Source organism: Etheostoma cragini, chromosome 3, assembly GCF_013103735.1.
Source record: "Etheostoma cragini isolate CJK2018 chromosome 3, CSU_Ecrag_1.0, whole genome shotgun sequence".
NCBI lineage: Eukaryota > Metazoa > Chordata > Actinopteri > Perciformes > Percidae > Etheostoma > Etheostoma cragini.
The window spans coordinates 30,067,552-30,092,739 of record NC_048409.1 but is presented as its reverse complement, the minus strand read 5'-3'; the positions used below and the strand labels follow the sequence as shown (position 1 = coordinate 30,092,739).

At 43.7% G+C, this 25,188-nt stretch overlaps 4 protein-coding genes across 4 annotated transcripts in view; 2 read left to right on the top strand and 2 right to left on the bottom strand.

Annotated features, from left to right (window-relative positions):
- The first annotated feature begins 846 nt into the window (after nucleotides 1-846).
- Nucleotides 847-1,916, top strand: LOC117938826 (olfactory receptor 11A1-like). Its single transcript, XM_034863738.1, has one exon. The coding sequence runs from the start codon at nucleotides 990-992 to the stop codon at nucleotides 1,914-1,916; it is 927 nt and encodes a 308-aa protein (XP_034719629.1). The 5' UTR covers nucleotides 847-989.
- Nucleotides 1,917-7,451: 5,535 nt separating this feature from the next.
- On the bottom strand, nucleotides 7,452-8,415 carry LOC117939345 (olfactory receptor 10A6-like). Its single transcript, XM_034864607.1, has one exon. The coding sequence runs from the start codon at nucleotides 8,413-8,415 to the stop codon at nucleotides 7,489-7,491; it is 927 nt and encodes a 308-aa protein (XP_034720498.1). The 3' UTR covers nucleotides 7,452-7,488.
- Nucleotides 8,416-13,925: 5,510 nt separating this feature from the next.
- Nucleotides 13,926-14,876, bottom strand: LOC117939410 (olfactory receptor 1500-like). The gene has a single exon (XM_034864749.1). The coding sequence runs from the start codon at nucleotides 14,850-14,852 to the stop codon at nucleotides 13,926-13,928; it is 927 nt and encodes a 308-aa protein (XP_034720640.1). The 5' UTR covers nucleotides 14,853-14,876.
- Nucleotides 14,877-21,096: 6,220 nt separating this feature from the next.
- LOC117938815 (olfactory receptor 11A1-like) overlaps nucleotides 21,097-25,188 on the top strand; it is an 8,912-nt gene continuing 4,820 nt past the window's right edge. Inside the window, exon 1 of the mRNA XM_034863726.1 lies at nucleotides 21,097-21,872. Coding sequence (XP_034719617.1) covers nucleotides 21,097-21,872 — 776 coding nt within the window. The remainder of the gene's footprint in view (nucleotides 21,873-25,188) is intronic.

Below are 25,188 nucleotides of genomic sequence, written 5' to 3'. Positions count from 1 at the left end.
CCCCCCCCCCCCCCCCCCCCCACGGTGGTGAGACGGGTGGAGGGGAGATGGAGCTCCCTCAAGTCATCCAAGAGGAGGCTTTGCATTAAATGGAGCCAGGCATCTGGCAAGGATGCCTCTTGGGCGCCTCCCCAGGAGAACTCGGGGAAGATCCAGGACTAGGTGGAGAGATTTTATCTCTAACCTGAGCTGGGAACGCCTCATGGTCCCCCAGTCGGAGCTGGTTGATGTGGCTCAGGAAAGGGAAGTTTGGGGGCCCCTGCTGGAGCTGTCCCCCCCGTGACCCGATACCGGATAAGAGGATAAAGATGGATTGATGGATAACAGGTCATGGGAAAAAATTATTGATTTACATTTGTTTATCTTTTTGTTTAACTGACCTATGATGTTTTTTAGGACTCCAAGAGTAAAAGTTGAGAGGTCAGGTAGATGTGTCCCGGGGTGATGAGGCCAGACTGCTGATGTGCCCCCCCCCCTCTGACTAGAAGACTTTAAAAGAAGCTGAGTTTCATCTCAGTTTTAAAGCAGTGACAGCGTGACTGCAGCTACACCGCAGACGGAGGGTAAGTTAGGAGTGTGTTATTGTGATAATTGATGTCTTTACTGTCTGCAGACTGAATACGGCGTGTGTGTTAATGCTGTGAGTCCAGGATGAGCAGTAATGTAACATCTAAACTAGTTTGATTTCTGTGAATCTTGAACAAAATGTAACATTATCAACTTTTCATCCTGTGTTAACTGAACTGTGATCTATCATTTCTAACATTAACATTATATTGACTCTGTATAAGGTAGATGGTACGTGTGGAGAGTGTGTTATTGTGTCTTTACTGTCTGCAGGCTGAATACTGCGTGTGTGTTAATGCTGTGAGTCTATGATAAGAGTACATTTGACATTTAAACTAATTTGATCTCTGCAGATCTACAAAGTGTAACGTTGTTCATGCTGTGCAAAGCTGAAAGGTTGTGTTGGGAACCAAACTCTAATTATGAAAAACTCTACTCAGGTTTCATATTTCATTTTGGGAGCATACTTTAATATTGGGCTCTTTAAATACTTACTGTTTGTAATCATGATGTGTTTTTATGTTTTAATTATCTGTGCCAATGTGCTGCTGGTTGTGGTTATCTGTGTGAACAGGAGCTTACATGAACCTATGTACCTTTTTCTGGTCAGCCTGTTTGTAAATGAACTGTATGGTAGTACAGGGTTGTTTCCATTCCTTCTGGTTCAGATCCTCTCGGACATTCACACTGTTTCTGCTCCCTTCTGCTTCCTGCAGATTTTCTGTTTATATACTTATGCAGCTAGAGAATTTTGGACCTTAGCCATCATGTCTTATGACAGATATCTTGCTATCTGTTATCCTCTACAATATCACACACAGATGACATCCACCAAAGTTGCCGTGCTTGTTGCTCTAACATGGTTATACCCAATTGTTTTAGTTGGAGTCACAATATCTTTAAGTGCTCCTTTACAGCTGTGTGGGAACATCATCAACACAGTTTACTGTGATAACTATGCCATTGTCAAACTGGCCTGCTCTGACACCAGAGTGAACAACATTTATGGACTCTCTTACACTTCTTTTGAAGTCATTGGTCTTCTTATTTTAATCCTCTACACCTACATGAGGATCCTTAAAGTGTGTTTTTCTGGTTCTAAGCAGACGAGACAGAAAGCTGTCAGTACCTGCACACCTCACCTTGCTTCTCTTATCAACTTTTTCTTTGGGTGTTCCTTTCAATTTTTACACAGCAGGTTTGATATGAGCAGTGTACCCATGATGCTGCGAAATGTTTTGTCATTATACTTTCTGACCTGCCAACCTCTCTTTAACCCTTTAATGTATGGACTGCAGATGTCTAAAATACGTAGCCTATGTAAACGTCTTATCTTTGGTAAAACTTAAACTGATGTGTTAGAGCATCTTGCTTGTTTGTTACCCCTGTGAATAAATTTTTTGGATAATTATGTGTGTACAACAAATAACGGCCATCTGTGAGAAGCAGGCAGGTGCATTGCGAGTGACGGGCTAATGATACTTCACCTTTCCCCATCGCAGGCCCAGACCTCTGGAACACACACACATGTGGATCTGACCTGACCTGGACACATCCAGATTATCCAAGCCTTCACCTGTAATAAATCAAATGCCCCTGCTGTTATGTGCTTCTTTACTTTTTCACTTGCTGTTAATGGGCTTTACTGTAAAGTGTCTTTGGGTACCTTGACAAGTGCTTTATAAATAAAAGGTATTATTATTGTCAGTGCTTGGGGTGTACAAAAGTATAGTATTGCAACATTTTTTGTGGCAATACCAAATTAATACACAGACGCCAGGTATCAATTATTTTTAAATACATATTGCACTTGAGAATTTAAAGTTTAGATACTAGAATAATAAATGAAATAAGGATAGAAGTGAGATGAGCAAACAAATGAAAATGTCTTTTAAAGACAAAACAGAGGACATGATTTCACTACATTTCATATTATTTTGAAGGCAGTGGGCCACTGATGTGAAACACAAATATGAGTAGTTATTACTGCTTGTAGAAATGATCTATGGGTCCATTTTTCAAGGTACTGTCTCGGGTCTTTTTGTGTATTTTTCATCTTTAGAATATTTCTTGGCTCAGAAAGACATTAATAGTGTGTGTGTGTGTGTGTGTGTGTGTGGGGAGGGGGGGGGTATGGTGTTCTACCTACAGAAACATTGAAAACTTTATATCTTGCACCCTGATACATTTCTGGTAGAAAGACATTTTTTGCATGTGTGAAGAAAAATATAAAATCCAGGAGAGGCGGCGGGGGGTTACATCGGATTCTGGGCCAGACTCTCTGACATTCACACCTTTTCTGCTCCCTTCTGTTTCCTGCAAATTAATTGTTTATCTACTAATTCTAGAAAATATCTTCATTGACAGATTGGACAAATTCATAGATTTAAATGATGAAAACAAATGACTTCCTGTCAGTCGATATGGATTCAGCACAAATAGGTCAACATCACTAGCTTTAACTGATCACAGCGAAGAAATCGCAAATTCCACAGAAAATAAGAAATGTGGAGTTGGTATATTCATTGATTTGAAAGAAGCAATTGATAAAAATTAATCATGAAATATTAATTAATGAATTGGAACAGCTCAGGATTAGGGGAGTAATGTTGAATTGGTTAAGCAGTTATTTAAAAGACAGGCAACGATTTGTGACATTGGGAGATTATACATCTGAATGTTTGGATATTGGGTGTGGTGTCCCACAGGGGTCCGTGTTGGGACCCAAACTATCTATCCTCTATATAAATGACATATGTAAACTATCTGAACGAGTGAAATTTGTATTATTTGCATCTTTGCTTCTGGTCATAATTTACAGCAACTCCTGGACTTAATCACGTCAGAATTCAGAAAAATAAATCAGTAGTTTGACACAAATAAGTTATCATTAAATGTGAGTAAAAAAAAAGGTTCATGATATTGAGCAATTGTAAATCAATCAATCTAGTTAAGTTACAGATCGAAGGTGTTGATATAGAAAGAGAAAATGAAATTAAATTCTTTCGAGTGGTTATAGATGACTTTTCTGGAAATCTCATTAAAAAAAAAGCGCATTCCAGACTACAAATCTCTCCAAATTTGTTATTGTTCAGTGGTGTTACCATAACTAAATTGCTGTGTACAGGTTTGGGGAAACATATCAAAATTCATTGAAATCGTTAAGTAAACTTCAAAAAAGAGAAATAAGAATAATTCATAACATATAATATTACCGAGTGAAAGTCAATGTTTCCTTTCCTTCTAGTGACAGTGATCGTTGTCGTTAGTTCAGATTAGTTCTGGTAAACTGATCTAGATCTAGGAACAGAAGGCATCCTGCTCTCTCCTTTATATTTGACGAAAACACAGGATTTTCAAATACATCTATATGAAAGCTTTTTAAGGAAGGAGCAGGTTGGGTCACATGCATACAGAAGCGCACACACACACACACACACAGATAGCTGCAGCAAAATCCATCTTTGGCTTTGCAGTGTCTGACTGTCGCACAACTGCACTGTTGCAAAGATTGGCGTCTGCCAGCACCCCCGACCTGCGAGGAGGAGAGGACCTGTTCATCGCTGCTTGCAGCTTTAATTATTATTATTGTTATTTTTAGTATTATTATTCCGCACGTATCTCTCCGTTTTGATTTCTGAGTGTGTTACCATGTGGGATATTCACAAAAACTTGCACACATGTCAGACCTATGAAAAATGAAACATTTCTGTAGTGATTGGTCTCACGCGTTGACAGTGGACTCCATGACAGGACATCCATGATATATAACATTTATGGAAGTCAATAAACTGTAATACTTCATAAAATTATTGATCATATGTTTAAAAAAAAGCAAATCTGACATGTTTTCATCCAACTTTACCAGATAAACACACAAAACATGATACACATCATTTGTTGACAACTGTTGGAGCTCAAATCCTGCTCCTGTCTCAGGGTCCAGATAAATACACTCAGAAACTAAGATGTTGATGAATGGTCATTTATTCAGTGGAACATTCCAGAGACAAGTCATGAAACTCAGCATGCAGCAGTCCCTGAGTTGTCTGACCCTTCTCTCTAAGTCTGACCCTCTTTATTTACTCCAGGGCCAAGGCTCATTAAACCTTCTGCCTGTTCTTCTTGTCTCCAAAGATCAAATGTGGCATTCAGTCCCATCCTGCAACTGTCTCTCCCTAGGACATCCTGACCTGCCTTCGCTCACTGTTCTCCCTGGCTCCGGCGCTGGCGCACACTGACTCCAATGGTACTAGGTGTTCCCCTTTCCGCCTAGTCTTACTGCATGCTATGTCCACTTAGGTTGGGGCCACTTCCTCTTGATGACTCTCAGCAGGACCCATGATGCCGGGGAACCGTCCGGGCTGGTGACTTGTCCCCCACCTGCTTAGAGAAACAGAAGACAAAAACTTGCAAATCATGAAAGTATGCTTTAGGCAACCTGTGAACGTTGTCATCAGTGGGCCCTGCTGCTGCTGGTCCTGAGAATTGCCTCACCCTTTCCAGCTCAAACGGAGTGAAACCTGTGGACCTATTGACAGAGAAACGCATGGTCATTAGTGCAATTGGCAATGCATTCCCCCACTGGAGACCTGTGCTACTGCACATTTTACATGACAACGGTCCCAAGAGCTAGGTGTTCCTGATTCAGACTGTAAAGGAAGAGGAGGAGGCAGATGACCAGTATCCTCCCTTACCTGTGTCCACAGAGATTGATGTGAGCCATCTGTCAAAGGATCAGTAGTCTCAGGTACAAACTCTACTTCACTCAAACATATTTCAAGAATATCCAGGGGTGCATGAATCTGGTCGAACATGACACAATCTAAGAGTGAGTGGTGCAATCAGGTGGTGCTGGTTCCGAAGAAGGATGGGACGATAAGGTTTTGAATCGATTTCAGGTATCTAAACTCAATTTCGAAGTTTGACTCTTACCCCGCCCCACAAATTGATGATCTCATTGACCGCCTTGGAAAAGCAAAGTAGCTAACCCTCATTGACCTCTGTAAGGGTTACTGGCAAGTGCCCCTGACTCAGCAGTCTCAGATTTACCATTTGGGCTGCATGGGGCTCCAGCAACTTTTCAAAGACTAATGGACCAGGTTCTCTACCGATTGTCTGAGTTTTTGTGTGCATACCTTGATGATTTTGTTGTCTACTCCACAACATGGGAGGAACACGTGGAGCATCTCAAGGTGGTCTTTGACCGCCTACGTTCTGCCGGCTTGACAATCAATCCAGCTAAACGTGTCCTGGCCAAGAAGGAAAAAGAGTACCTGGTTTTCACCATTGGAGGTGGGTTAACGAAACCTCAGGTTCAAAAGATCCATGCACTTGAGTCATGTCCTCTCCCACAGACCAGGAAGCAGCTAAGATCTTTTTTGGGATGGCTGGTTTCTACCGTCGGTTCATTCCCAACTTCTCATCCAGGGCTGCTTTATTAACGGATAAGACGGGCTCCGGATGTCCCAACAAAGTTCAGTGGACGGGGGAGGCATTGGCAGCTTTCAAAGTTTTAAGAGTTTATTCTCTTATCAGTTAGTATCACTATTTTTATTTTTATATTAATATTATAATTATCAGTTTTGTATAATATATTTTTTTTCACGGACTACCTTCACACCTACTACCTACTTTGCCTAATTTTATTTTGATATGAACACTACTTCTTCATACACTTACTTTAACCGTTTGTCCGATATTTAAAGGGCTTATATCTCAGACTACCTTCACTTCTGAGGCACTAATTTCAGAAGTTACCATTTGTGTTTGATAACACTATTTCTTCAAATATTTTACTTTTGCGTACTACCGTTCGTCTGATATTTTTAACACTTACATCTTCCCACAAATTTATGCCCAATTTATTGGTACCTTTCACGCCGACAAGTTAGGAAATTGACCTGTGCACCTTTGACAATCCCTCTGTCAATGCTACTTCTTCACACTTTGATTTGTAATAAGTTCTACACCAAAAACTTTACTTCACACAATTTAAAAGTTCTTATTATATTTGATCAGACATTAACATCACATGTAGCAATTTTATGACTTTGTCAACTGGGGTTCAGATTTCCTCCACATTCAGTTATTTGGTATATGTCCAATGCAGCAGATTTGAGTTTAACAGGCTCTGCTTACCTTGTCTGTGAACCCGGGCTGAATGTGGAGACGTATCCCGTCCTAGATGTCCAGTCACAGGTGGGTCCGAGCCTTTCCACGTTTGCCCCACGTTGGGCACCAATTTGTTGGAGCTCAAATCCTGCTCTGGTCTCAGGGTCCAGATAAATACACTCAGAAACTAAGATGTTGATGAATAATCATTTATTCAATGGAACATTCCAGAGACAAGTCATGAGACTCAGCATGCAGCAGTCCCAGAGTTGACGGACGCTCTTTATTTACTCCAGGGCCAAAGCTCATTGAACTTTGTGCCTGTTCTTCTTGTCTCCAAAGATCAAATGTGGCATTCAGTCCCATCCTGCAACTGTCTCTCCCTAGGACATCCTGACTTGCTTTAGCAACACTAGTTACACTAAGAATTCAGTTAGTTGCACAAGCAGTGTCCACTTCTCATATGTCATTAATAAAGCACTGAAGCATTATAAGCATACATAGTTATTCACGGTAAATATGTGGTTAATCATACTTCAATATTTGGTGTAAACAAGTACATTTCCAACACCACCCGTAGGTTATTTGGATTATGCTCATTGTTTTATGAGCAGAGTGTAGAGGTGTGTTGATCTACTTTTGATGAATACACCAGCTGTTATGGTTTTATGCCTGTGTTAATGCTTCAGACACAGATATGGCAACAAAGATCAAAGATGATGTGAAATTGCATATTTTAATTGAAACCAATCCGAGCACATTTTATTCACAGGGGCTGCAACCAGCAGTTCTCTCTTTAACATCAATCTACATTTTGCCAAAGATAAGACTTTTACATGACCTACGTATTTTAGACATCTGCAGTCCATACATTAAAGGGTTAAAGAGCGGTTGGCAGAGCAGAAAGTATAATGACAAAAAAATTCGTAAGATCATGGGTACTCTGCTCATATCAAACCTGCTCTGAACTATTTCAAAGAACGAACCGAGGAAGAAGTTGATTGTGGAAGCTAGGTGAGGTGTGCAGGTACTGACAGCTTTCTGTCTCGTCTGCTTAGAACCAGAAAAACACACTTTAAGGGTCCTCATGTAGGTGTAGAGGATTAAAAGGAGAGGAACAAAGATTACAAGAGAAATGATAAAGAGTCCATGAATGTTGCTGACTGTGGCCTCAGAGCAGGCCAGTTTGACAACAGAGTAGTTATCACAGTAGACTTTGTTATTGAAGTTCCCACACAGCTGCAGAGAGGAACTCAGTAATACTGTGACAACAACTTCATTCAATGGGAACAACCATGTTAGAGCAATAAGCACGGCAACTTTGGAGGAAGTCATACGAGTGTGATACTGCAGAGGAAAACAGATAGCAAGATATCTGTCATAAGACATCACAGCTAAGTTAATATATTGAATAGTTCCATATGTAAACACATAATAAATCTGCAGGAAACAGAAGGGAGCAGAAACAGTGTGAATGTCAGAGAGGATCTGAACCAGAAGGAATGGAAACAACCCTGTACTACCATACAGTTCATTTACAAACAGGCTGACCAGAAAAAGGTACATAGGTTCATGTAAGCTCCTGTTCACACAGATAACCACAATCAGCAACACATTGGCACAGATAATTAAAGCATAAAAACACATCAAGATCAGAAACAGTAAGTATTTAAAGAGCCCAATATAAAAGTATGCTCCCAAAATGAAATATGAAACCTGAGTAGAGTTTTTCATAATTAGACTTTGGTTCCCAACACAACCTTTCAGCTTTGCACAGCATGAACAACGTTACACTTTGTAGATCTGCAGAAAGCAAATTAGTTTAAATGTCAAATGTTCTCTTATCATAGACTCACAGCATTAACACACACGCAGTATTCAGCCTGCAGACAGTAAAGACATCAATTATCACTATAACACACTCTCCACACGTACCATCTACCTTCTTCAGAGTCAATATAATGTTAATGTTAGAAATGATAGATCACAGTTCAGTTAACACAGGATGAATATTTGATAATGTTACATTTTGTTCAAGATTCACAGAAAGCAAACTAGTTTAGATGTTACATTACTGCTCATCCTGGACTCACAGCATTAACACACACGCCGTATTCAGTCTGCAAGTAAAGACATCAATTATCACAATAACACACTCTCTCCACACTTACCAGCTACCATGTTCAGGTTAGAAATGACAGAAAGAAAGTGATCACACATGTAGAAATAAATCATTACATTCATCTGCTGTCACTGCTTTAAAACTGAGATGAAACTCTCCGTCAGCTTCTTTTAAAGTCTTCTAGTCAGAGGGGGGGGGGCATCAGCAGTCTGGCCTCATCACCCCGGGACACATCTACCTGACCTCTCAACTTTTACTCTTAGCGTGTTAAAAAACATCATAGGTCAGTTAAACAAAAATAAAGAAATATGAATTGATTGAATAATAAAGTAATGTTTTTCTATATATTGAAACTATTGTACAAAAAGCTGCAAGTCACTATCCATCCATCCATCTTCATCTGCTTTTCCGGTATCGGGTCTCGGGGCAGCAGCTCCAGCAGGGGACCCCAAACGTCCCTGTCCCAGGCCACATTAACTAGCTCTGACTGGGGGGTCCCGAAGTGTTCCCAGGCCGGGTTGGAGATGTAATCTCTCCATCTAGTCCTGGGTCTTCCTTGAGGCCTCCTCCCAGCTGGACATCCCTCCACCTATTCCTGGGTCTTCCCCAAGGCCTCCCCCCTGCTGGACGTCCCTCCACCTAATCTTGGGTCTTCCCCAAGGCCTCCTCCCAGCTGGAGGTGCCTCCACCTAGTCCTGGGTCTTCCCCAAGGCCTCCTCCCAGTTGGACGTGCCTGGACCACCTCCCCAGGAACCCCCCAGGAGGCATCCTTACCAGATGCCCAAACCACCTCGACCCATTTTGGCCGCTTATACCCTGGATGTGGTTCTTTGGGTATGACCCAGCCTTCACGACCATAGGTGAGGGTAGGAACGAACACTGACTGGTAGATCGAGAGCTTTGCCTTCTGGCTCAGCTCCCTTTTCGTCACAACGGTGCGTAAACTGAATGTAATACCCCCCCGCTGCTCCAATTCTTTGACCAATCTCCTGCTCCATGGTCCCCTCACTCGCAAACAAGACCCCACGGTAATTAAACTCCTTCACTTGGGGTAAGGACTCACTCCCTCCCTTAAGAAAGCACTCCATCTTTCTCCTGCTGAGAACCATGGCCTCAGTTTTAAAGGTGCTAATTCTCATCCCAGCCACTTCACACTCGGCTGCAAACCGATCCAGTGAGTGCTAAAGATCACAGACCTATGATGCCATCAGGACCACAACATCTGCAAAAAAAGCAGTGATGAGATGCCTTCTTCAGTTGGACGGCTTCCCTGAACACCGGTGTCCACCAGGGTGTTTGTGGGTTGCCGCCCCTTGGGACACCTAAGACCTTAAGACCACAGCTCACCAACGCAGCTTCAGCATTGAAAGCTTTAAACATTGTACACTCAGGTTCAATGCTCCCAGCCTCCACAGGGATGCACGGAAAGCTCCGCCAGAGGTCTGATTTGAAAGTCCGTCGGACAGGGGCCTCCTCCAGACCTTCCCAATATACAGACTCTACACGTTTGGGCTTACCAGGTCTGTCCAGAGTCCTCCCCCATCCCGTGACCTAACTCACCACCAGATGATGATCAGTTGACAGCTCCGCCCCTCTCTTCACCAGAGTGTCCAAAACATACCGCCTCAGATCAGATGAAACGATTATAAAATTGATCATTAACCTTTTAGGGTGCTATGTTACCACGTACACTTATGAGCACCCTAGGGTGCTCTGGTAGAAAGTACACTTATGAGCATCCATATGCTCAAACATGGTGTTTGTTATGGACAATCCATGACTAGCACAGAAGTCCAACAACAGACAACCATTCTGGTTCAGATCAGGGAGGCCATTCCTCCCAATCACGCCTCTCAAAGTATCTCCATCATTGCCCACGTGTGCGTTGAAGTCAGCCCAGCCGGTCAGCGGGGGGTTTGTGAGTATCCCCACACCCGCCCGGTGCCTCACACCCTGGGCAACTCAGGAGTAAGACAGAGTCCAACCCCTGTCCAGGAGTAGGGGTTCAGAACCGAGACTGTGCGTAGTGGTGAGCCCTACCAGATCCAACTGGTAGCTCGTGGGCAACTCCCACACAAGTTCCGGCTCCTTCCCCCACAGAAAGGTGACATTCCATGTCCCCAGAGCCAGCCTCTGCCGCCCGGGTCTGGTCTGTTAAAGCTCCTGACCTTTGCTGCCATCCATGTGGCAGCGCACCAGACCCCAATGGTCCCTCCCACAGGTGGTGGGCCCATGGGGTGGAGAGAGAGGAGACATATAGCTCTTTCGGGCTGTGCCTGACCGGGCTCCGTGGCAAACCCGGCCACCAGGCGCTCGCTTACGACCCCGCCGTCTGGGCCTGGCTGTAGACGGGGATCCCGGGCTTCCACCGGTCAGGGTCCCTCGATCCCTTCCTCGCTTTTTTCATAGGACATTTGAACCATTCTTTGTCTGCCCCCTCCCCTAAGACCACTTTGCCATGGGAGACCATACCAAGAGCACAACGCTCCAGACAACACAGCCCTCAGGTTCATAGGGACACACAAACCTCTGCACCACGGTAAAGTGATGGTTCCCCGGAGAGGGCCCTCTATGACTCCTAACAAATTTAAATTTCTAAGTCATATATTCAACATGTTGTTACATGTTCCGAAGAATGTTTTGTTGTTCCATCCCCATCCTGTTCTGTCATCCCGTTCTCGCTTGATCAGTATTTCACGAACAATTTTACTATCTCACGCAAACGTCTCCCTTTGGCGCCAGTGTGAGTCTGTGCATTGCGGGTTCATCTCCTGGTGTGCCTGGCGCTTAAATAGTCTCAGGAAGGAACTTGTTGAGGTGGAACATTTGCAGCCCTCAAATGAAAATGCCATATGCAATATTATAACGGCCCCCTACGACTGCTAACGAGGCGCTACGTCTCTCAACGTCTCGCAACGGCCCCCTACAACTCCTAGTGATGTGTTACGTCTCCAAACGTCTTTCAACGCCCTCCATGACTCCTGACGATGCACTACATCTCTCAACGCCCCCCTACGACTCCTAACGATGCGCTACGTCTCCCCACATCCCGACGACCCCCTATAATGCCTAACAATGGACTAAGTCTCTCTAAGGCCCCCTACGACTCTCTTTTTTATGATTTATTTATGTGATTTTGAACTTAACAGGTACATAGTACACCTCATCTATAGAATTAAACCAATACAGAGAGTCAATCTGTCACATAAGGTATTAACAGGTATATGATTTACACCCAGTTCCCACCCCCCACCCTCCCCTACAAAGAGACATCATTGAGGTTAAATGAAATAGGGTAAAATGGATCATGATACAGGTAAGCAGGGCAGTAGTAGTCTGATGTATGCCTCTACATATTTACGCTAATGCACAGAGCATCAATGCTCTCACACTCACAAACACAAACCAATGATTAAAAAAAAAATATCAAAATAAAATTACAAAATAAATGAATAAAAGAAAATAAAATTTAAAAATTTAAAATAAATCAGGAGATAGTGTAAAAGCCACAACAAAAAACGACAACAAACAAAACAGCTACTGTGCTACAAGCTACTGCTTATGGGGGGGGGACAAGTAGTTGCCTAGACACAAGGGTCAATGTCTATATGGAGAGACCTAACATGATCTAAGAAGGGTTGCCAAATTTGATGAAATTTCCATTCTGAGAAGCGAAGAGAATACTTAATGTTCTCTAATCTCATAAAGTGAAGCACATCCTTTATCCAGTGAGAGCCGGAGGGGGGGAAGGGGCTTTTTCACCACAAGAGAATAGCACGTCTTGCTAGCAGTGTAAGAAAGGCAGCAAGATCCGCAAAATAGGGCGGCAGCGTGAGTTCAGTGGGTAAGACACCAAACAGGGCCAGCAATGGTGAGGGGTGAATATTGGCAGACGTGATGGCTGAGAGGGAGTCAAAAACACCTAACCAAAAAGGAGCAAGGGCAGGGCAAGACCAGAACATGTGGGTTAGATTGGCTGGGCCTTGGTGGCATTTGTCACAGTTTGGATCGATGTCAGGGTAGATACGGGCAAGCTAACTTTTAGACCAGTGAACTCTATGAACCACTTTGCACTGTAACACTCCGTGGTGAGAACAGACAGACGATGAGTGGACTCGACTGAGGGCGTATTCCCAGGCATCAGGACCTCTGTCCTCACCAAGCTCTGCAGACCAAACATCACGCAAAGCATCAGTGGTTGTCTGACTTTTGAGAAGAGTATTGTACAGTATTGAAATTGAACCTTTTAGACTTTGATCAATACCAAACTCTAAGACAGATTTTCACTGCCACACTACTAGAGTGTGCGGTTGGTGACGAGGTCAGGGGGAGGCACAACAGGGACATCAGAGAGGAGGGACTACTTGAAGCTTCCTCTACCTGCAGCCATGGTGGAGATTGGCTGTTGATGTGGCACCAGTGCAATATTGTTCTGATGTTTTCAGCCCAATAGTAGAGCAAAAAGTTGGGTAGAGCTTGGCCGCCCAGGAGCTTAGGTTTTTGTGGAGTTCCTTTTTTGATTCTGAGTTGGTCCCCAGAGGAAGTTTTCTCTCTAAGGTTTATGACTGTTTTTTTATTTTCTATCATTTCCATGTTTTAGAAACATATGTGGTAATAATAATGGCCCAAAATTATGTACAATAGCAATTTATATGAATTAAAAAACATCACACTATTTTTAGGTTGATCCTCAGTATCTTCAACAGCTTTATATCAGTATTATATGCAGCAGTATGACCTAAGCCGAACATTCATAGAAGTAAAAAAAAACGTAGTACTTCATAAATTTACTGATCACTTATTAAAAAAATAACAAATCTTACATGTTGTCATCAGACTTTACCAGATAAAAACACAAAACATAATTCACCTTATTTGTTTACAACCCATGGTCTATTTGAATCATGCTCATTGTTTTATGAGCAGAGTGTAGAGGTGTGTTGATATACGTATGATGAATAAACCAGCTGTTATGGTTTTATGCCTGTGTTAATGCTTCAGGCACAGATATGGCAATAACAATGGACAAAGATGATGTGAAATTGCATTTTATTTTTGTTGAAAACCTTGCAAAATTTAATTCGCATGCGCTGCAACCAGCAATCCACTCTTTAACATCAGTCTACATTTTACCAAAGATAAGACGTTTACATGACCTACGTATTTTAGACATCTGTAGTCCATATATTAAAGGGTTAAAGAGCGGTTGGCAGAGCAGAAAGTATAACGACAAAAAGATACGCAACATCACTGGAACACTGTTCATATCAAACCTGCTCTGAATGATTTCAAAGAATGAACCGAGGAAAAAGTTGATTGTGGAAGCGAGGTGGGGTGTGCAGGTACTGACAGCTTTCTTTCTCGTCTGCTTAGAACCAGAAAAACACACTTTAAGGATCCTCATGTAGGTGTAAAGGATTAAACTCAGAGGAGCAAAGATTACAAGACAACTGATAATGAGTCCATGAATGTTGCTGACTGTGGCCTCAGAGCAGGCCAGTTTGACTACAGAGTAGTTATCACAGTAGACTTTGTTAATGACGTTCCCACACAGCTGCAGAGAGGAACTCAGTAATACTGTGACAACAACTTCAGTCAATGAGAACAACCATGTTAGAGCAATAAGCACGGCAACTTTGGAGGATGTCATACGAGTGTGATACTGCAGAGGAAAACAGATAGCAAGATATCTGTCATAAGACATCACAGCTAAGGTAACAAATTGAATAGTTCCATATGTAAACACATAATAAATCTGCAGGAAACAGAAGGGAGCAGAAACAGAGTGAATGTCCGAGAGGATCTGAACCAGAAGGAATGGAAACAACCCTGTACTACCATACAGTTCATTTACAAACAGGCTGACCAGAAAAAGGTACATAGGTTCATGTAAGCTCCTGTTCACACAGATAACCACAATCAGCAGCACATTGGCACACACTGTTAAAGCATAAAAACACATCATAATCGTGAAAAGTAAGTATTTAAAGAGCCCAATATCAAAGTATGCTCCCAAAGTGAAATATGAAACCTGTGTAGAGTTTTTCATAATTAGTTTGTTTCCCAACACAACCTTTCAGCTTTGCACAGCATGAACAACGTTACACTTTGTAGATCTGCAGAAATCAAATTAGTTTAAATGTCAAATGTACTCTTATCATAGAATCACAGCATTAACACACACGCAGTATTCAGGCTCCAGACAGTAAAGACATCAATTATCACAATAACACACTCTCCACACTTACCAGCTACCTTATACAGAGTCAATATAATGTTAATGTTAGAAATGATAGAACACAGTTCAGTTAGCACAGGATGAAAAGTTGATAATGTTACATTTTGTTCAAGATTCACAGAAATCAAACTAGGTCAGATGTTACATTACTGCTTATCCTTGACTCACAGCATTAACACACACGCCGTATTCAGCCTGCAGACAGTAAAGACATCAATTATCACAATAACACACTCTCTCCACACTTACCAGCTACCATGTTCAGGTTAGAAATGACAGAAAGAAGGTGAACACATATGTATATATATATCTTACATTCATTTGCTCTGACTGCTTTAAAACTGAGATGAAACTCTCCGTCAGCTTCTTTTAAAGTCTTCTAGTCAGAGGGGGGGGGGCACATCAGCAGTCTGGCCTCATCACCCCTGGACACATCTAACTGACGACTCCACTTCTACTCTTAGCGTGTTAAAAAACATCATAGGTAAGTTAAACAAAAAGATAAAGAAAGAAGAATTGATTGAATAATAAAGTAATGTTTTTCTATATATAGAAACTATTGTACAAAAAGCTGCAATTCACTATCCATCCATCCATCTTCATCCGCTGAGCTGGTATCAGGTCTCGGGGCAGCCGCTCCATCAGGGGACCCCAGACTTCCCTTTCCCGAGACACATCAACCAGCTCTGACTGGGCGGTCCCAAGGCATTCCCAGGCAGGGTTGGAGATGTAATCTCTCCACCTGGTCTTGGGTCTTCCCCGAGGCCTCCTCCCAGCTGGACCCTCCACCTAGTCCTTGGTCTTCCCCGAGGTCTCCTCCTAGCTGAGCGTTCCTCCACCTAGTCCTGGGTCTTCCCCGAGGCCTCCTCCCAGCTGGACGTGCCTGGACCACCTCCCTAGGGACCCATCCTAGGAGGCCTCCTTACCAGATGCCCAAACCAGCTCAACTGGCTCCTTTCGACGTGAAGGAGCAGGGGCTCTACTCCGAGCTACTCTCAGATGACTGAGCTTCTCACCCTATCTCTAAGGGAGACGCCAGCCACCCTCCTGAGAAACCCATTTCGGCCGCTTGTACCCTGGATCTCATTCTTTGGGTCATGACCCAGCCTTCATGACCATAGGTGAGGGTAGGAACAAACCCTCAGATTTAGAGGTGCTGATCCTCATCCCAGCCGCTTCACACTCGGCTGCGAACCAATCCAAACCAAGTGAGTGCTAAAGGTCACAGACCGATGATGCCTTTAGGAACACAACATGTGCGAAAAAAGTAGGGATGTGATCCTGAGCCCACAAAACTGCAACCCATCCCCACCCCGGAGGCCAACCCTGACCTGGAATGAGTCCGACTTACTGCCGAGATCCCAGACACAGCTATGGCTTTGGTCATACAGAGATTCGATGGCCCTGAGAAGGAACCCCCTCACCCCATACTCCCGCAGCACCTCCCACAGTGTCTCCCGGGGGACCCGGCCATCCGCCTTCTCCAGATCCACAAAACACATGTAGACTGGTTGGGCATACTCCCAGGCTCCCTCCAAAATCCTTGCGAGAGTCAAGATCTGATCCCTTGTTAAATGTCCAGGACGGAATCCGCATTGTTCCTCTTCAATCCGAGGTTTGACGATGGGCCGAACCCTCCTTTCCAGCACTTTGGAGTAGACTTTACCAGGGAGGCTGAGAAGTGTGATACCCATGTAGTTTGCTTACACCCTCTGGTCTCCCTGTTTGAAGAGGTGAACAACCACCCCAGTCTGCCACTCCTTAGGCACTCTCCCAGACTTCCACGCAATGATTTTGTGGCATGTCAACTAAGACAGCCCCTCCACACCCAGAGCTTTCAGCATGTCTGAACGGATCCCTGGGGCTTTGCTACTGTTGTGTTGTTTGACTACCTCAGCGACTTCCACCAGGGTAATTGACGAGAATCCCCCATCATCCTCCAGCTCCGCCTCAACCACAGAGGCTGCGTCAGCTGGATTTAGGAGTTCCTCAAAGTGCTCCTTCCACCGCTCTATTACCTCCTCAGTTGAGGTCAACAAAGTACCATCCTAAATGTACACAGCTTAGATGGTTCCCCAAATCCTGAGGTGGGGAACGGTTTTCCAGAAGCGCCTTGGTGCCGACCAAAATTCCTTCTCCACGTCTTCTCCAGGTCTTCTCCATGTCTTCTCCATGTCTTCTTCAAACTTCTCCCACACCCGCTGCTTTACCTCTGTCACGGCAGAGGCTCCAGCCCTTCGGGCCCGTTGGTACATTGCAACTGCCTCCGGAGTCCTCCAGGATAACATATCCCGGAAGGCCTTCTTCTGTTGTATGGCTTTCCTGACCACCGGTGTCTACCAGAGTCTTTGTCGGTTACTGCCCCTTAAAGCACCTAAGACCCTAAGACCACAACTCAACGCTGCAGCTTCAGCATTGAAAACTTTGAACATTGTCTACTCAGGTTCAGTGCCCACAGCCTCCACAGGGATGCACAACAAGCTCCTCCGGAGGTGTGAGTTAAAAGTCCTTCGGACAGGAGCCCTCTATTATACAAATAAATAGTTAAAAAATCATATATTGTGATTTCTGAAATTTCTTTTTAGATTATGTCTCTCACAGTGGACATGCACCTACGATGACAATTTTAGACCCTCCCTGATATCTAAGTGGAGAACTTGCAAAATAGCAGGGTGTTCAAGCAATGTCCACCATATTGACAGCTGCACTAAGGTCCAGCAAGACTACAACGGAACATTTACCCACATCTGAAGACGTTGTTACAGCAGCTCTAGAGCACTTTTCCTGCTTTGGTTCCCCTACAGGTGTCCATTACATGACATTGTCCAGTTCATTCTAAGTACAGATCCCCTACCCAATCTGACAACCCTGCTGAATGTATTGTATTGTATTTTAATGTAATGGATAATTCCATTTCCACCCTTTAGGGAAAGTGTTGCTTTAAATCATTGGACACTATATGAAGATGGTTTCTGAAGGGAAACCAGATTGAAATGTTGGAAATCAACAATGGATTGGCTATAATGAACACTGCACCGTTGAACATAATGCTCATAAGTTTGGTGGTGAGGTGGGTCAGGGGATGGGGTGAGACAGACTTAGTAAGCACAAAAGGGTAGTGACCCGGAGGTCTGGAGGAGGCCCCTGTCTGACACATTTCTGGCATCCCTGTTGGGGTTGGAGGAATTAAACCCAAGGGGGCGATGTTTAAAGCTTCCATTGCTGAAGCTGTAACAGGAAATTGTGGTCTGAAGGTCTTTGGGATCTCAAGGGGCGATAACACTTGAATACAGCAGTAGACACCGGTGTTCAGGGAAGCCGTCCAACTAAAGGAGTCCTTCTGGAGGCAGCTGCAAGGTACCGAGGGGCCCAAAGGGCTGCAGCCTCTGCCGTGAAAGAGGCAAAGCACCGTGTTTGGGAGAAGTTTAGAGATGCCATGGAGAAGGACTTTCCGTCGATACCAGGGTGATACTGGACCCCAAACACCACTCAGCAGGGGACACGGGGAACCATCCAAGTGTGTGCAATCACAGTAGGATGTGGTTGACCTCAACTGAGGTAATACGTTGCTGAGCAAAATGGGGCAAAAAAAAGCCAGATATACTCTGATCTCCTTATCTAAAATGCATGTTTGAAGCTTTCATACGTCAACACGTCCACTGGGGGGCTCAGACTAAAGAAAAACATTGGTTCTGTTAATGCATTCTGAGGATAGTTACGATGATTTTATGAAATACTCCAAAATACAACACGGGACAGGACAGAGGCTCAGCAGAGACCACACATCTAGGTCCCAATTTAGGATTATTTTAATTGTGGATTATTCTGTTTACTATTCTTTAATTAACTGATTTGACTATAAAGTCAAATCAAGTGAAAAATATGGATCAGGCCCAAAAGCCCGAGACGTTTGAATTTGACATTCTTCAGTTTACCGTCACAGAGGAGTGAAGAAACTCACGCAACACAACTCATCTAACAGGAACTCCAGACCTTATTTTCCATAAAAATGACTCAAAACGATTCATCAATTATCAAAGTAGTTGGCGATTGATTTAATACGAGAGACTATTTGAATAATAACAAGATTTCTCGTTTTAAATCTACGGCCATTTGTTCCCAGACAGAGTTTCTAACATGGAGCTTTAAAGTTGAGGCGATGCTACTTGACAAAGTAAGTTGAGTTGATGTGTGAGTGATGCAACCTCTCCAGGTGTTAGGAGACGTTACATCACTGCAGCTCACTGATGAAGTCCCTGAGGTCAAAGGTCATTCCAGCCTGTCAACACCTCTGGTCCCTGAGGTCTCTTCACCTTCGCCACAGTCTCCACTCCTTCCCTCTGAAGATAATTACAATCAGAGCTGCTGGCCAGGGGGACCAATCAGCACGCTCCTCAGAGACTGGGGGGGGTAATGACCTCCCATCAGACCGCTCTGTCACAACCTCAGGATGGACAGACTCATTAAGAAGATATATTACCTTTACTGGTTTATTTGAATTATAATATTCATATTTAAGTTTAGAATCAGAGGTCACTGTTGGGTTGAACTCTGCAAATATTAAAATAATATCTATAATCAGCAGGGTCACATGGAGTCTGCGAGAGCAGAAATGTTTTGCAGTATTTACGCAAATTAAAAACTAAAACTGAACTCAGAGTGTTAACACCCCCCCCCCCCCCCCCCCCCCCCCCCCCCCCCCCACTGCGTTGGGCCAGACAGCCAGGGACTCGTCGGCCCCTTTCACCCAGAACCTCTCAGCTGGATCCACGGCTCGTGGATCAAAGTTAGTAGGAGTAGAACAGGTGTGTCAAACTCAAGGCCCGAGGGCCAAACCTGGTCCCTCTCTGACCCGCTTGGGATCCTCATCATGTCAGACTTTAACCTCTGACCTCTCCCTGACCTCCAAGACTCATCCACATTTTGCCTGTACTCTGGGACAGGTGCACGTCTAAGGACAGTCTTTGTCTGCTGGCTTCTAAGGAATGTAATACATTTTTAACAAAAGTTGTGAACCGCTGTTATAATAATGATCTCTTTTTTTATCCGGCCCGCATATCAATTTAGGTTCCCCTTAAAGTTTGTCCGGCCTGGATGAGCCAAACCAAAAAGACGGGAGACTGTTTTCCAACTGTAACTATGCAAAACTCAACGAATTTGGAAGATTTGACAACTGTGAGTCTAGGAAACGTAGCTCAGTCTGTAAGGAGTTGGGTTGGGAACAAGCCCCCCTATGGACCAGAGTCTGGTGGTGGACTGGTAGCTGCAGAAGTGCCAGTCCACCTCCTGGGCACTGCCAGGTGCTCTTGAGCAAGGCACTGAACCCCCCCCCCGCTGGTCAAGCACTGGCAGCCCCCCCACTCTGACATCTCTCCATTAGCGCATGTATAGGTCCTGAGCATGCATGCAGATGTAAATGGTAATTTCCTCACTGGGGCTCAACTAACATTATAAATCATAAATTCTTATTTTCATGCCATGGGACCTTTAATGTGTCCCGGTGTAGATCCGGATCCTGCATTAGAATATTTTCCCCCATTGATCAGCAGTGGGCGGCAACCAGAGGCTCCTTGGATACGGACTCCAGCTGTCTCCTAAGCAGATAAAAGGAAATGCAGCGTCTCGGCTCAGCCCAGGAGGGACCCAAGGGCCGAGATGCTCCCCACGTCTTCATCTGGACTCACCTTGTCCATGGTTGACTGTTGTCCTCCAGAGTGACTCCAGGTGGTTCTGTGTAAGGATAATAATGGCATTGTTACTTAAACTCTTTGGTATATCTTTTGTCCATGTGTCCTAAGCTTTTCTGATCTGATTTATAATGTTATTTACATGTATTTATTAAGTTTATTTAAGTATTAATTTATGTATGAGTCCGACTGAGGTGCGTTAAGTTCTTCTAGGACGTGTGTAGATTGAACGAAGCGAGGAACACGGGGCCTGTTTCTGTGGTTGATGTTTTGGACGTAGCATCCACAGATTTCTATCACACCATGTTGATGAGTTTGTGCGTGGAACATTTGTGTTTTTGATCGCTTTGAAAGCACCAATGAGGATCATGATCAACTCTACTCAGGTTTCAAGTTTCACCCTTGCTGCCTGCTTTGACACCGGGGTGTTTAAATACTTATATTTCCTGCTGATTTTATGCTTATATGTGTTCATAGTGTGTGCCAATGTGTTGCTGATTGTGGTTATCTGTGTGAACAGGAGCTTACATGAACCTATGTACCTTTTTCTGGTCAGCCTGTTTGTAAATGAACTGTATGGTAGTACAGGGTTGTTTCCATTCCTTCTGGTTCAGATCCTCTCGGACATTCACACTGTTTCTGCTCCCTTCTGTTTCCTGCAGATTTTCTGTGTGTATACCTATGTGTGTGTAGAGTTTTCTAACCTAGCCGTCATGTCTTACGACAGATATCTTGCCATATGTTATCCTCTGCATTATAACACAAGTATGACGACTGGGAAGGTTGCCGTGCTGGTTGCCGTGCCGTGGCTCTACTCTTTCCTCACCATTGTTGTTTTGCTGTCATTGATTGTTCCTCTGAAGCTGTGTGGGAACATCATCGACAAAGTTTACTGCAACAACTACTCTATTGTGAAGCTGGCGTGCACGGACACAACAGCCAATAACATCTATGGACTCATTCTCACTTTTCTCACAGTCTTTGTTCCTGTCATCATCATTCTCTACACCTACACGAGGATCCTTAAAGTGTGTTTTTCTGGTTCTAAGCAGACGAGACAGAAAGCTGTCAGTACCTGCACACCCCACCTCGCTTCTATACTCAACTTCTCTTTCGGGGTTTGCTTTGAGATATTACAGAGCGGGTACGTCACGCAGAGTGTGCACAGCACGGTGAAAACTGTTCTATCGTTGTACTATCTGACATGCCAGCCGCTCTTTAACCCCGTGATGTACGGGCTGAAAATGTCCAAAATCTACGTTGTATGTAAGCGCCTGTTGTTAGAGTGTGGATCAGGAGAGAGACGCTCGCTCAGGTCGACTGTCACAGTTAAAGACTCTGATCACTGCAACACTGAACCATCAAATGTAAGAATTAAAATACCTAATTTGAGAAGTTAAATACTAGAAACAAGTTAATTTATCTGCCAGTGCAGAAAGATAAGTACACTTGGCAAGATGTCTTGAATTAAGAGAAATGATCTTGGCATTAGAAAGGTGATGAATCTCTTGGAATAAAAACACTCGTTCCAAGCACCGTGTTAAGTCAAATAAACTCCAAACTAAGTTGTCAATTCTTCTTTCAGTGTTTTGTCCTTTCTTAATTTGAGTGACAACTTATCGCACCAGAACCACTAAACAAGGGGATTTCTCTTAATTCAAGACTGCTCATTATTAGCTTGTCCAGCTCAAAATGAGATGAAACAGAAATAAAGTAAAGCACAGATAAATGTCGCACTGTTGCTTGCTCTGGAGGAAACTACTGGAACTGTTGGGTCCTTGTGGCTTCTGGAGTGTGGTCTAGACCTGCTCTATCTGTAAAGTGTCTTGAGATAACTCTTGTTGTGATTTGAAACTATAAATAAAATTGAATTGAATTGAATTGAAATGTCAACAATTTCTTTATCTTTGGTTTTGAAAGCATGCTGTTAACCCGTGTGTGTGAAAATTACGTTACGTGAACTTTCTTGGAGGTTTCCTGGAATTAAATCAGTTAATTCACTCTAATTTGCTTAGAAAGAACAAATGGAAGGTTGATTCTTAGTCTCTTGGAACGTGACCTGCTGACCTGGACGTTAGCTATGTTAGTCGCACTAATCCCGTCTCCTGTCTCCTGGTTGATGTCTTCCTGCAGAACGCTCTTTAAGATTCTTTTTGGGCTTTTCTGCCTTTGAAGTACAGGACAGCTAGGTGAGTAAGGGAAGAAGGAGAGCGCAGACAAGCAGGGAATCAAACCCTGGACCTGGAGGACACGTGCGCCTGCTCCACCCGCTGATCCAACCCGGCTACCTGCACAACCCCTGTGTTGTCTTCCATGCAACTCTTTGTTGATGTGGGTCTAAATGTAAAATTGCTTTTTTTCCCTGATATGTTTGTCGTTTTTCTGTCACTTTTGTTGTTGTTTTTGAAGTTTTTTAGAATTTTTTTGTCACTTTGAGTCAACATCATGTTTTTGTTCTTTTCTTCAAATGCTAGAAAATTAAATAAAAAACATGCACATTCAATGAGAGTAGGGAACTGATCCTTTATTTTACTTGTTAAGAGCATTGCATGGAACCATCCAAATAATGTTTTGGGAAATTTGGTTGAAAAACAAAACACATTTCTAACATAGAAACTTATTGAAAATGGGTCAGTGAGACCCGAGGACACCGGAGGGTCACTGCCGGTTCTCCTGCTGTGGAGGTAAAGGTTATTTTCTATGTTAGTATGGCGCAGTGCTCACTCCACATAAAACACTATGTTAGATCTCTTCTCACTTCCCAGAGAACGATGAGGACAAAACGGATTCACAGATCTGCTTCAACCCTCGTTATTACGTGGGATGTTATCGGCAGATTTCTAAAAAAACACTAATCCCGAACAGATAATCAGGTTTTGATGCATAATGTAATTAACAGAAGGAAATTTAGTTGCACTGTAGTCTCTACTTGCATAACGGCTGAGGTTCTTGCAGGACAGAGGAGAACTCAGGTGAGTTCGGCCCTCAGAGTTCCCTTTTCAATTTCCTGGTCAGTGTCGCCGCCTGGTGGCGAGGAGTGACCTGTACACCGCTGGAGACGCCTTCCCAGCTGTGACTACATGGCAGCAATTTAAAATAACACCAAATAATGAGTAGACAAGAAACTAAAGGCTGTGGCTGGATCCTAATATTTACATTAACATCATAAGCCTGGCGCCTTCCAATACACACAGGCACATAGTTAAAAAGCCTCCTGTAGGTCAAGGTCAAAGTTTTTTTCTATAGCACAGTTAAAGTCACTACTGCCCCAAAGTGCTGGACAGATACAGATGAAAAATAAGATAAAAGCATAACAAATACCCGGAAAAACCTTCTAAAACAGAATATGCCAAAACAATAAAAACAGATAAAATCTTTAATCAAAACAATAAAATGTCTCATCTCAGCTTGTGTTAACAGCCAGTGCAAAAAGATGAGTTATTAAAAGTGATAGAGACGACAGTACGCATTCTGGACTAGATCCTAAACCTAACCCTAACCCCAGGCCAGAGTACCATGAGGTCCAGTAGTCCAGGTGATCTGTGATCAGGGCCTGCACACCTGTCTCCAGGTGGCTCTGGGGCAGGTAAGGCTCGACCTTCCCAAGAAGTCTGAGCTGAAAGAAGGTCGTTTTTACCACTGATCTGTTAATCCAGTTTAAAAGAACTATCAATACCACCAAGACTTTTTACAAATGGGCGGAAGTTTGAGGATACTGGACTAAGAGCACTGTTAAAAAAAGATACATCGGGCCCCCCAAAAATTACAAGTTTTTTGTCATTTAAGTTCAGCCAGAGAGGCCCGTAGGTACAGATGACTCCATGTGATTGCACAAGCCAGCTGTCAGTCAAGGTGCCCACTATCAATACCCCCCAAACACCACCACCTGCAAGGGGGCTATCCTGGAACGAGTCCCTGCAAATAAATCCTCGGGAGGTCTGGTCTGAAACCTCACTTTCTCTCTCCATCCACTCATTACCACTGGAGTCCAAGGTCACGGCCCAACGCCGTTTCCTTTACGTTACATAGAGGGCTCCACTTTCACCACTTCTGCCAAACTCACCCTCATTCAAAGGGGCATTGTAGCCATGTGGGATTATGGTGACACCATGACCTCTCTTAAACCTCGACAATCTTTCCCAATCTGGCATCTGGTTTGCCACAAATGCCCCATTAAAAACACGCCGCTGCACCCTGAATTCATCTGTCAACTGGCTCTCCTTTCACGTTTGACCCGATCACCTCCTTTCTTACAACAGGTCACCTGCTGCAACCAATTCTGATTGGTTAGTCTCTCTCCTGACAGACCTGATTGGTTAGTCTCTCTCTACTGACAGACCTGATTGGTTAGTCTCTCGACTGACAGACCGGATTGGTTAGTCTCTCTCTACTGACAGACCGGATTGGTTAGTCTCTCTCTATGAAAGACCTGATTGGTTAGTCTCTCTACTGACAGACCG

Excerpts from the sequence above, each read along its gene's own strand:
- LOC117938826 (XM_034863738.1), top strand. The coding sequence starts at position 990 with ATGAAAAACTCTACTCAGGTTTCATATTTCATTTTGGGAGCATACTTT.
- LOC117939345 (XM_034864607.1), bottom strand. The coding sequence starts at position 8,415 with ATGAAAAACTCTACTCAGGTTTCATATTTCATTTTGGGAGCATACTTT.
- LOC117939410 (XM_034864749.1), bottom strand. The coding sequence starts at position 14,852 with ATGAAAAACTCTACACAGGTTTCATATTTCACTTTGGGAGCATACTTT.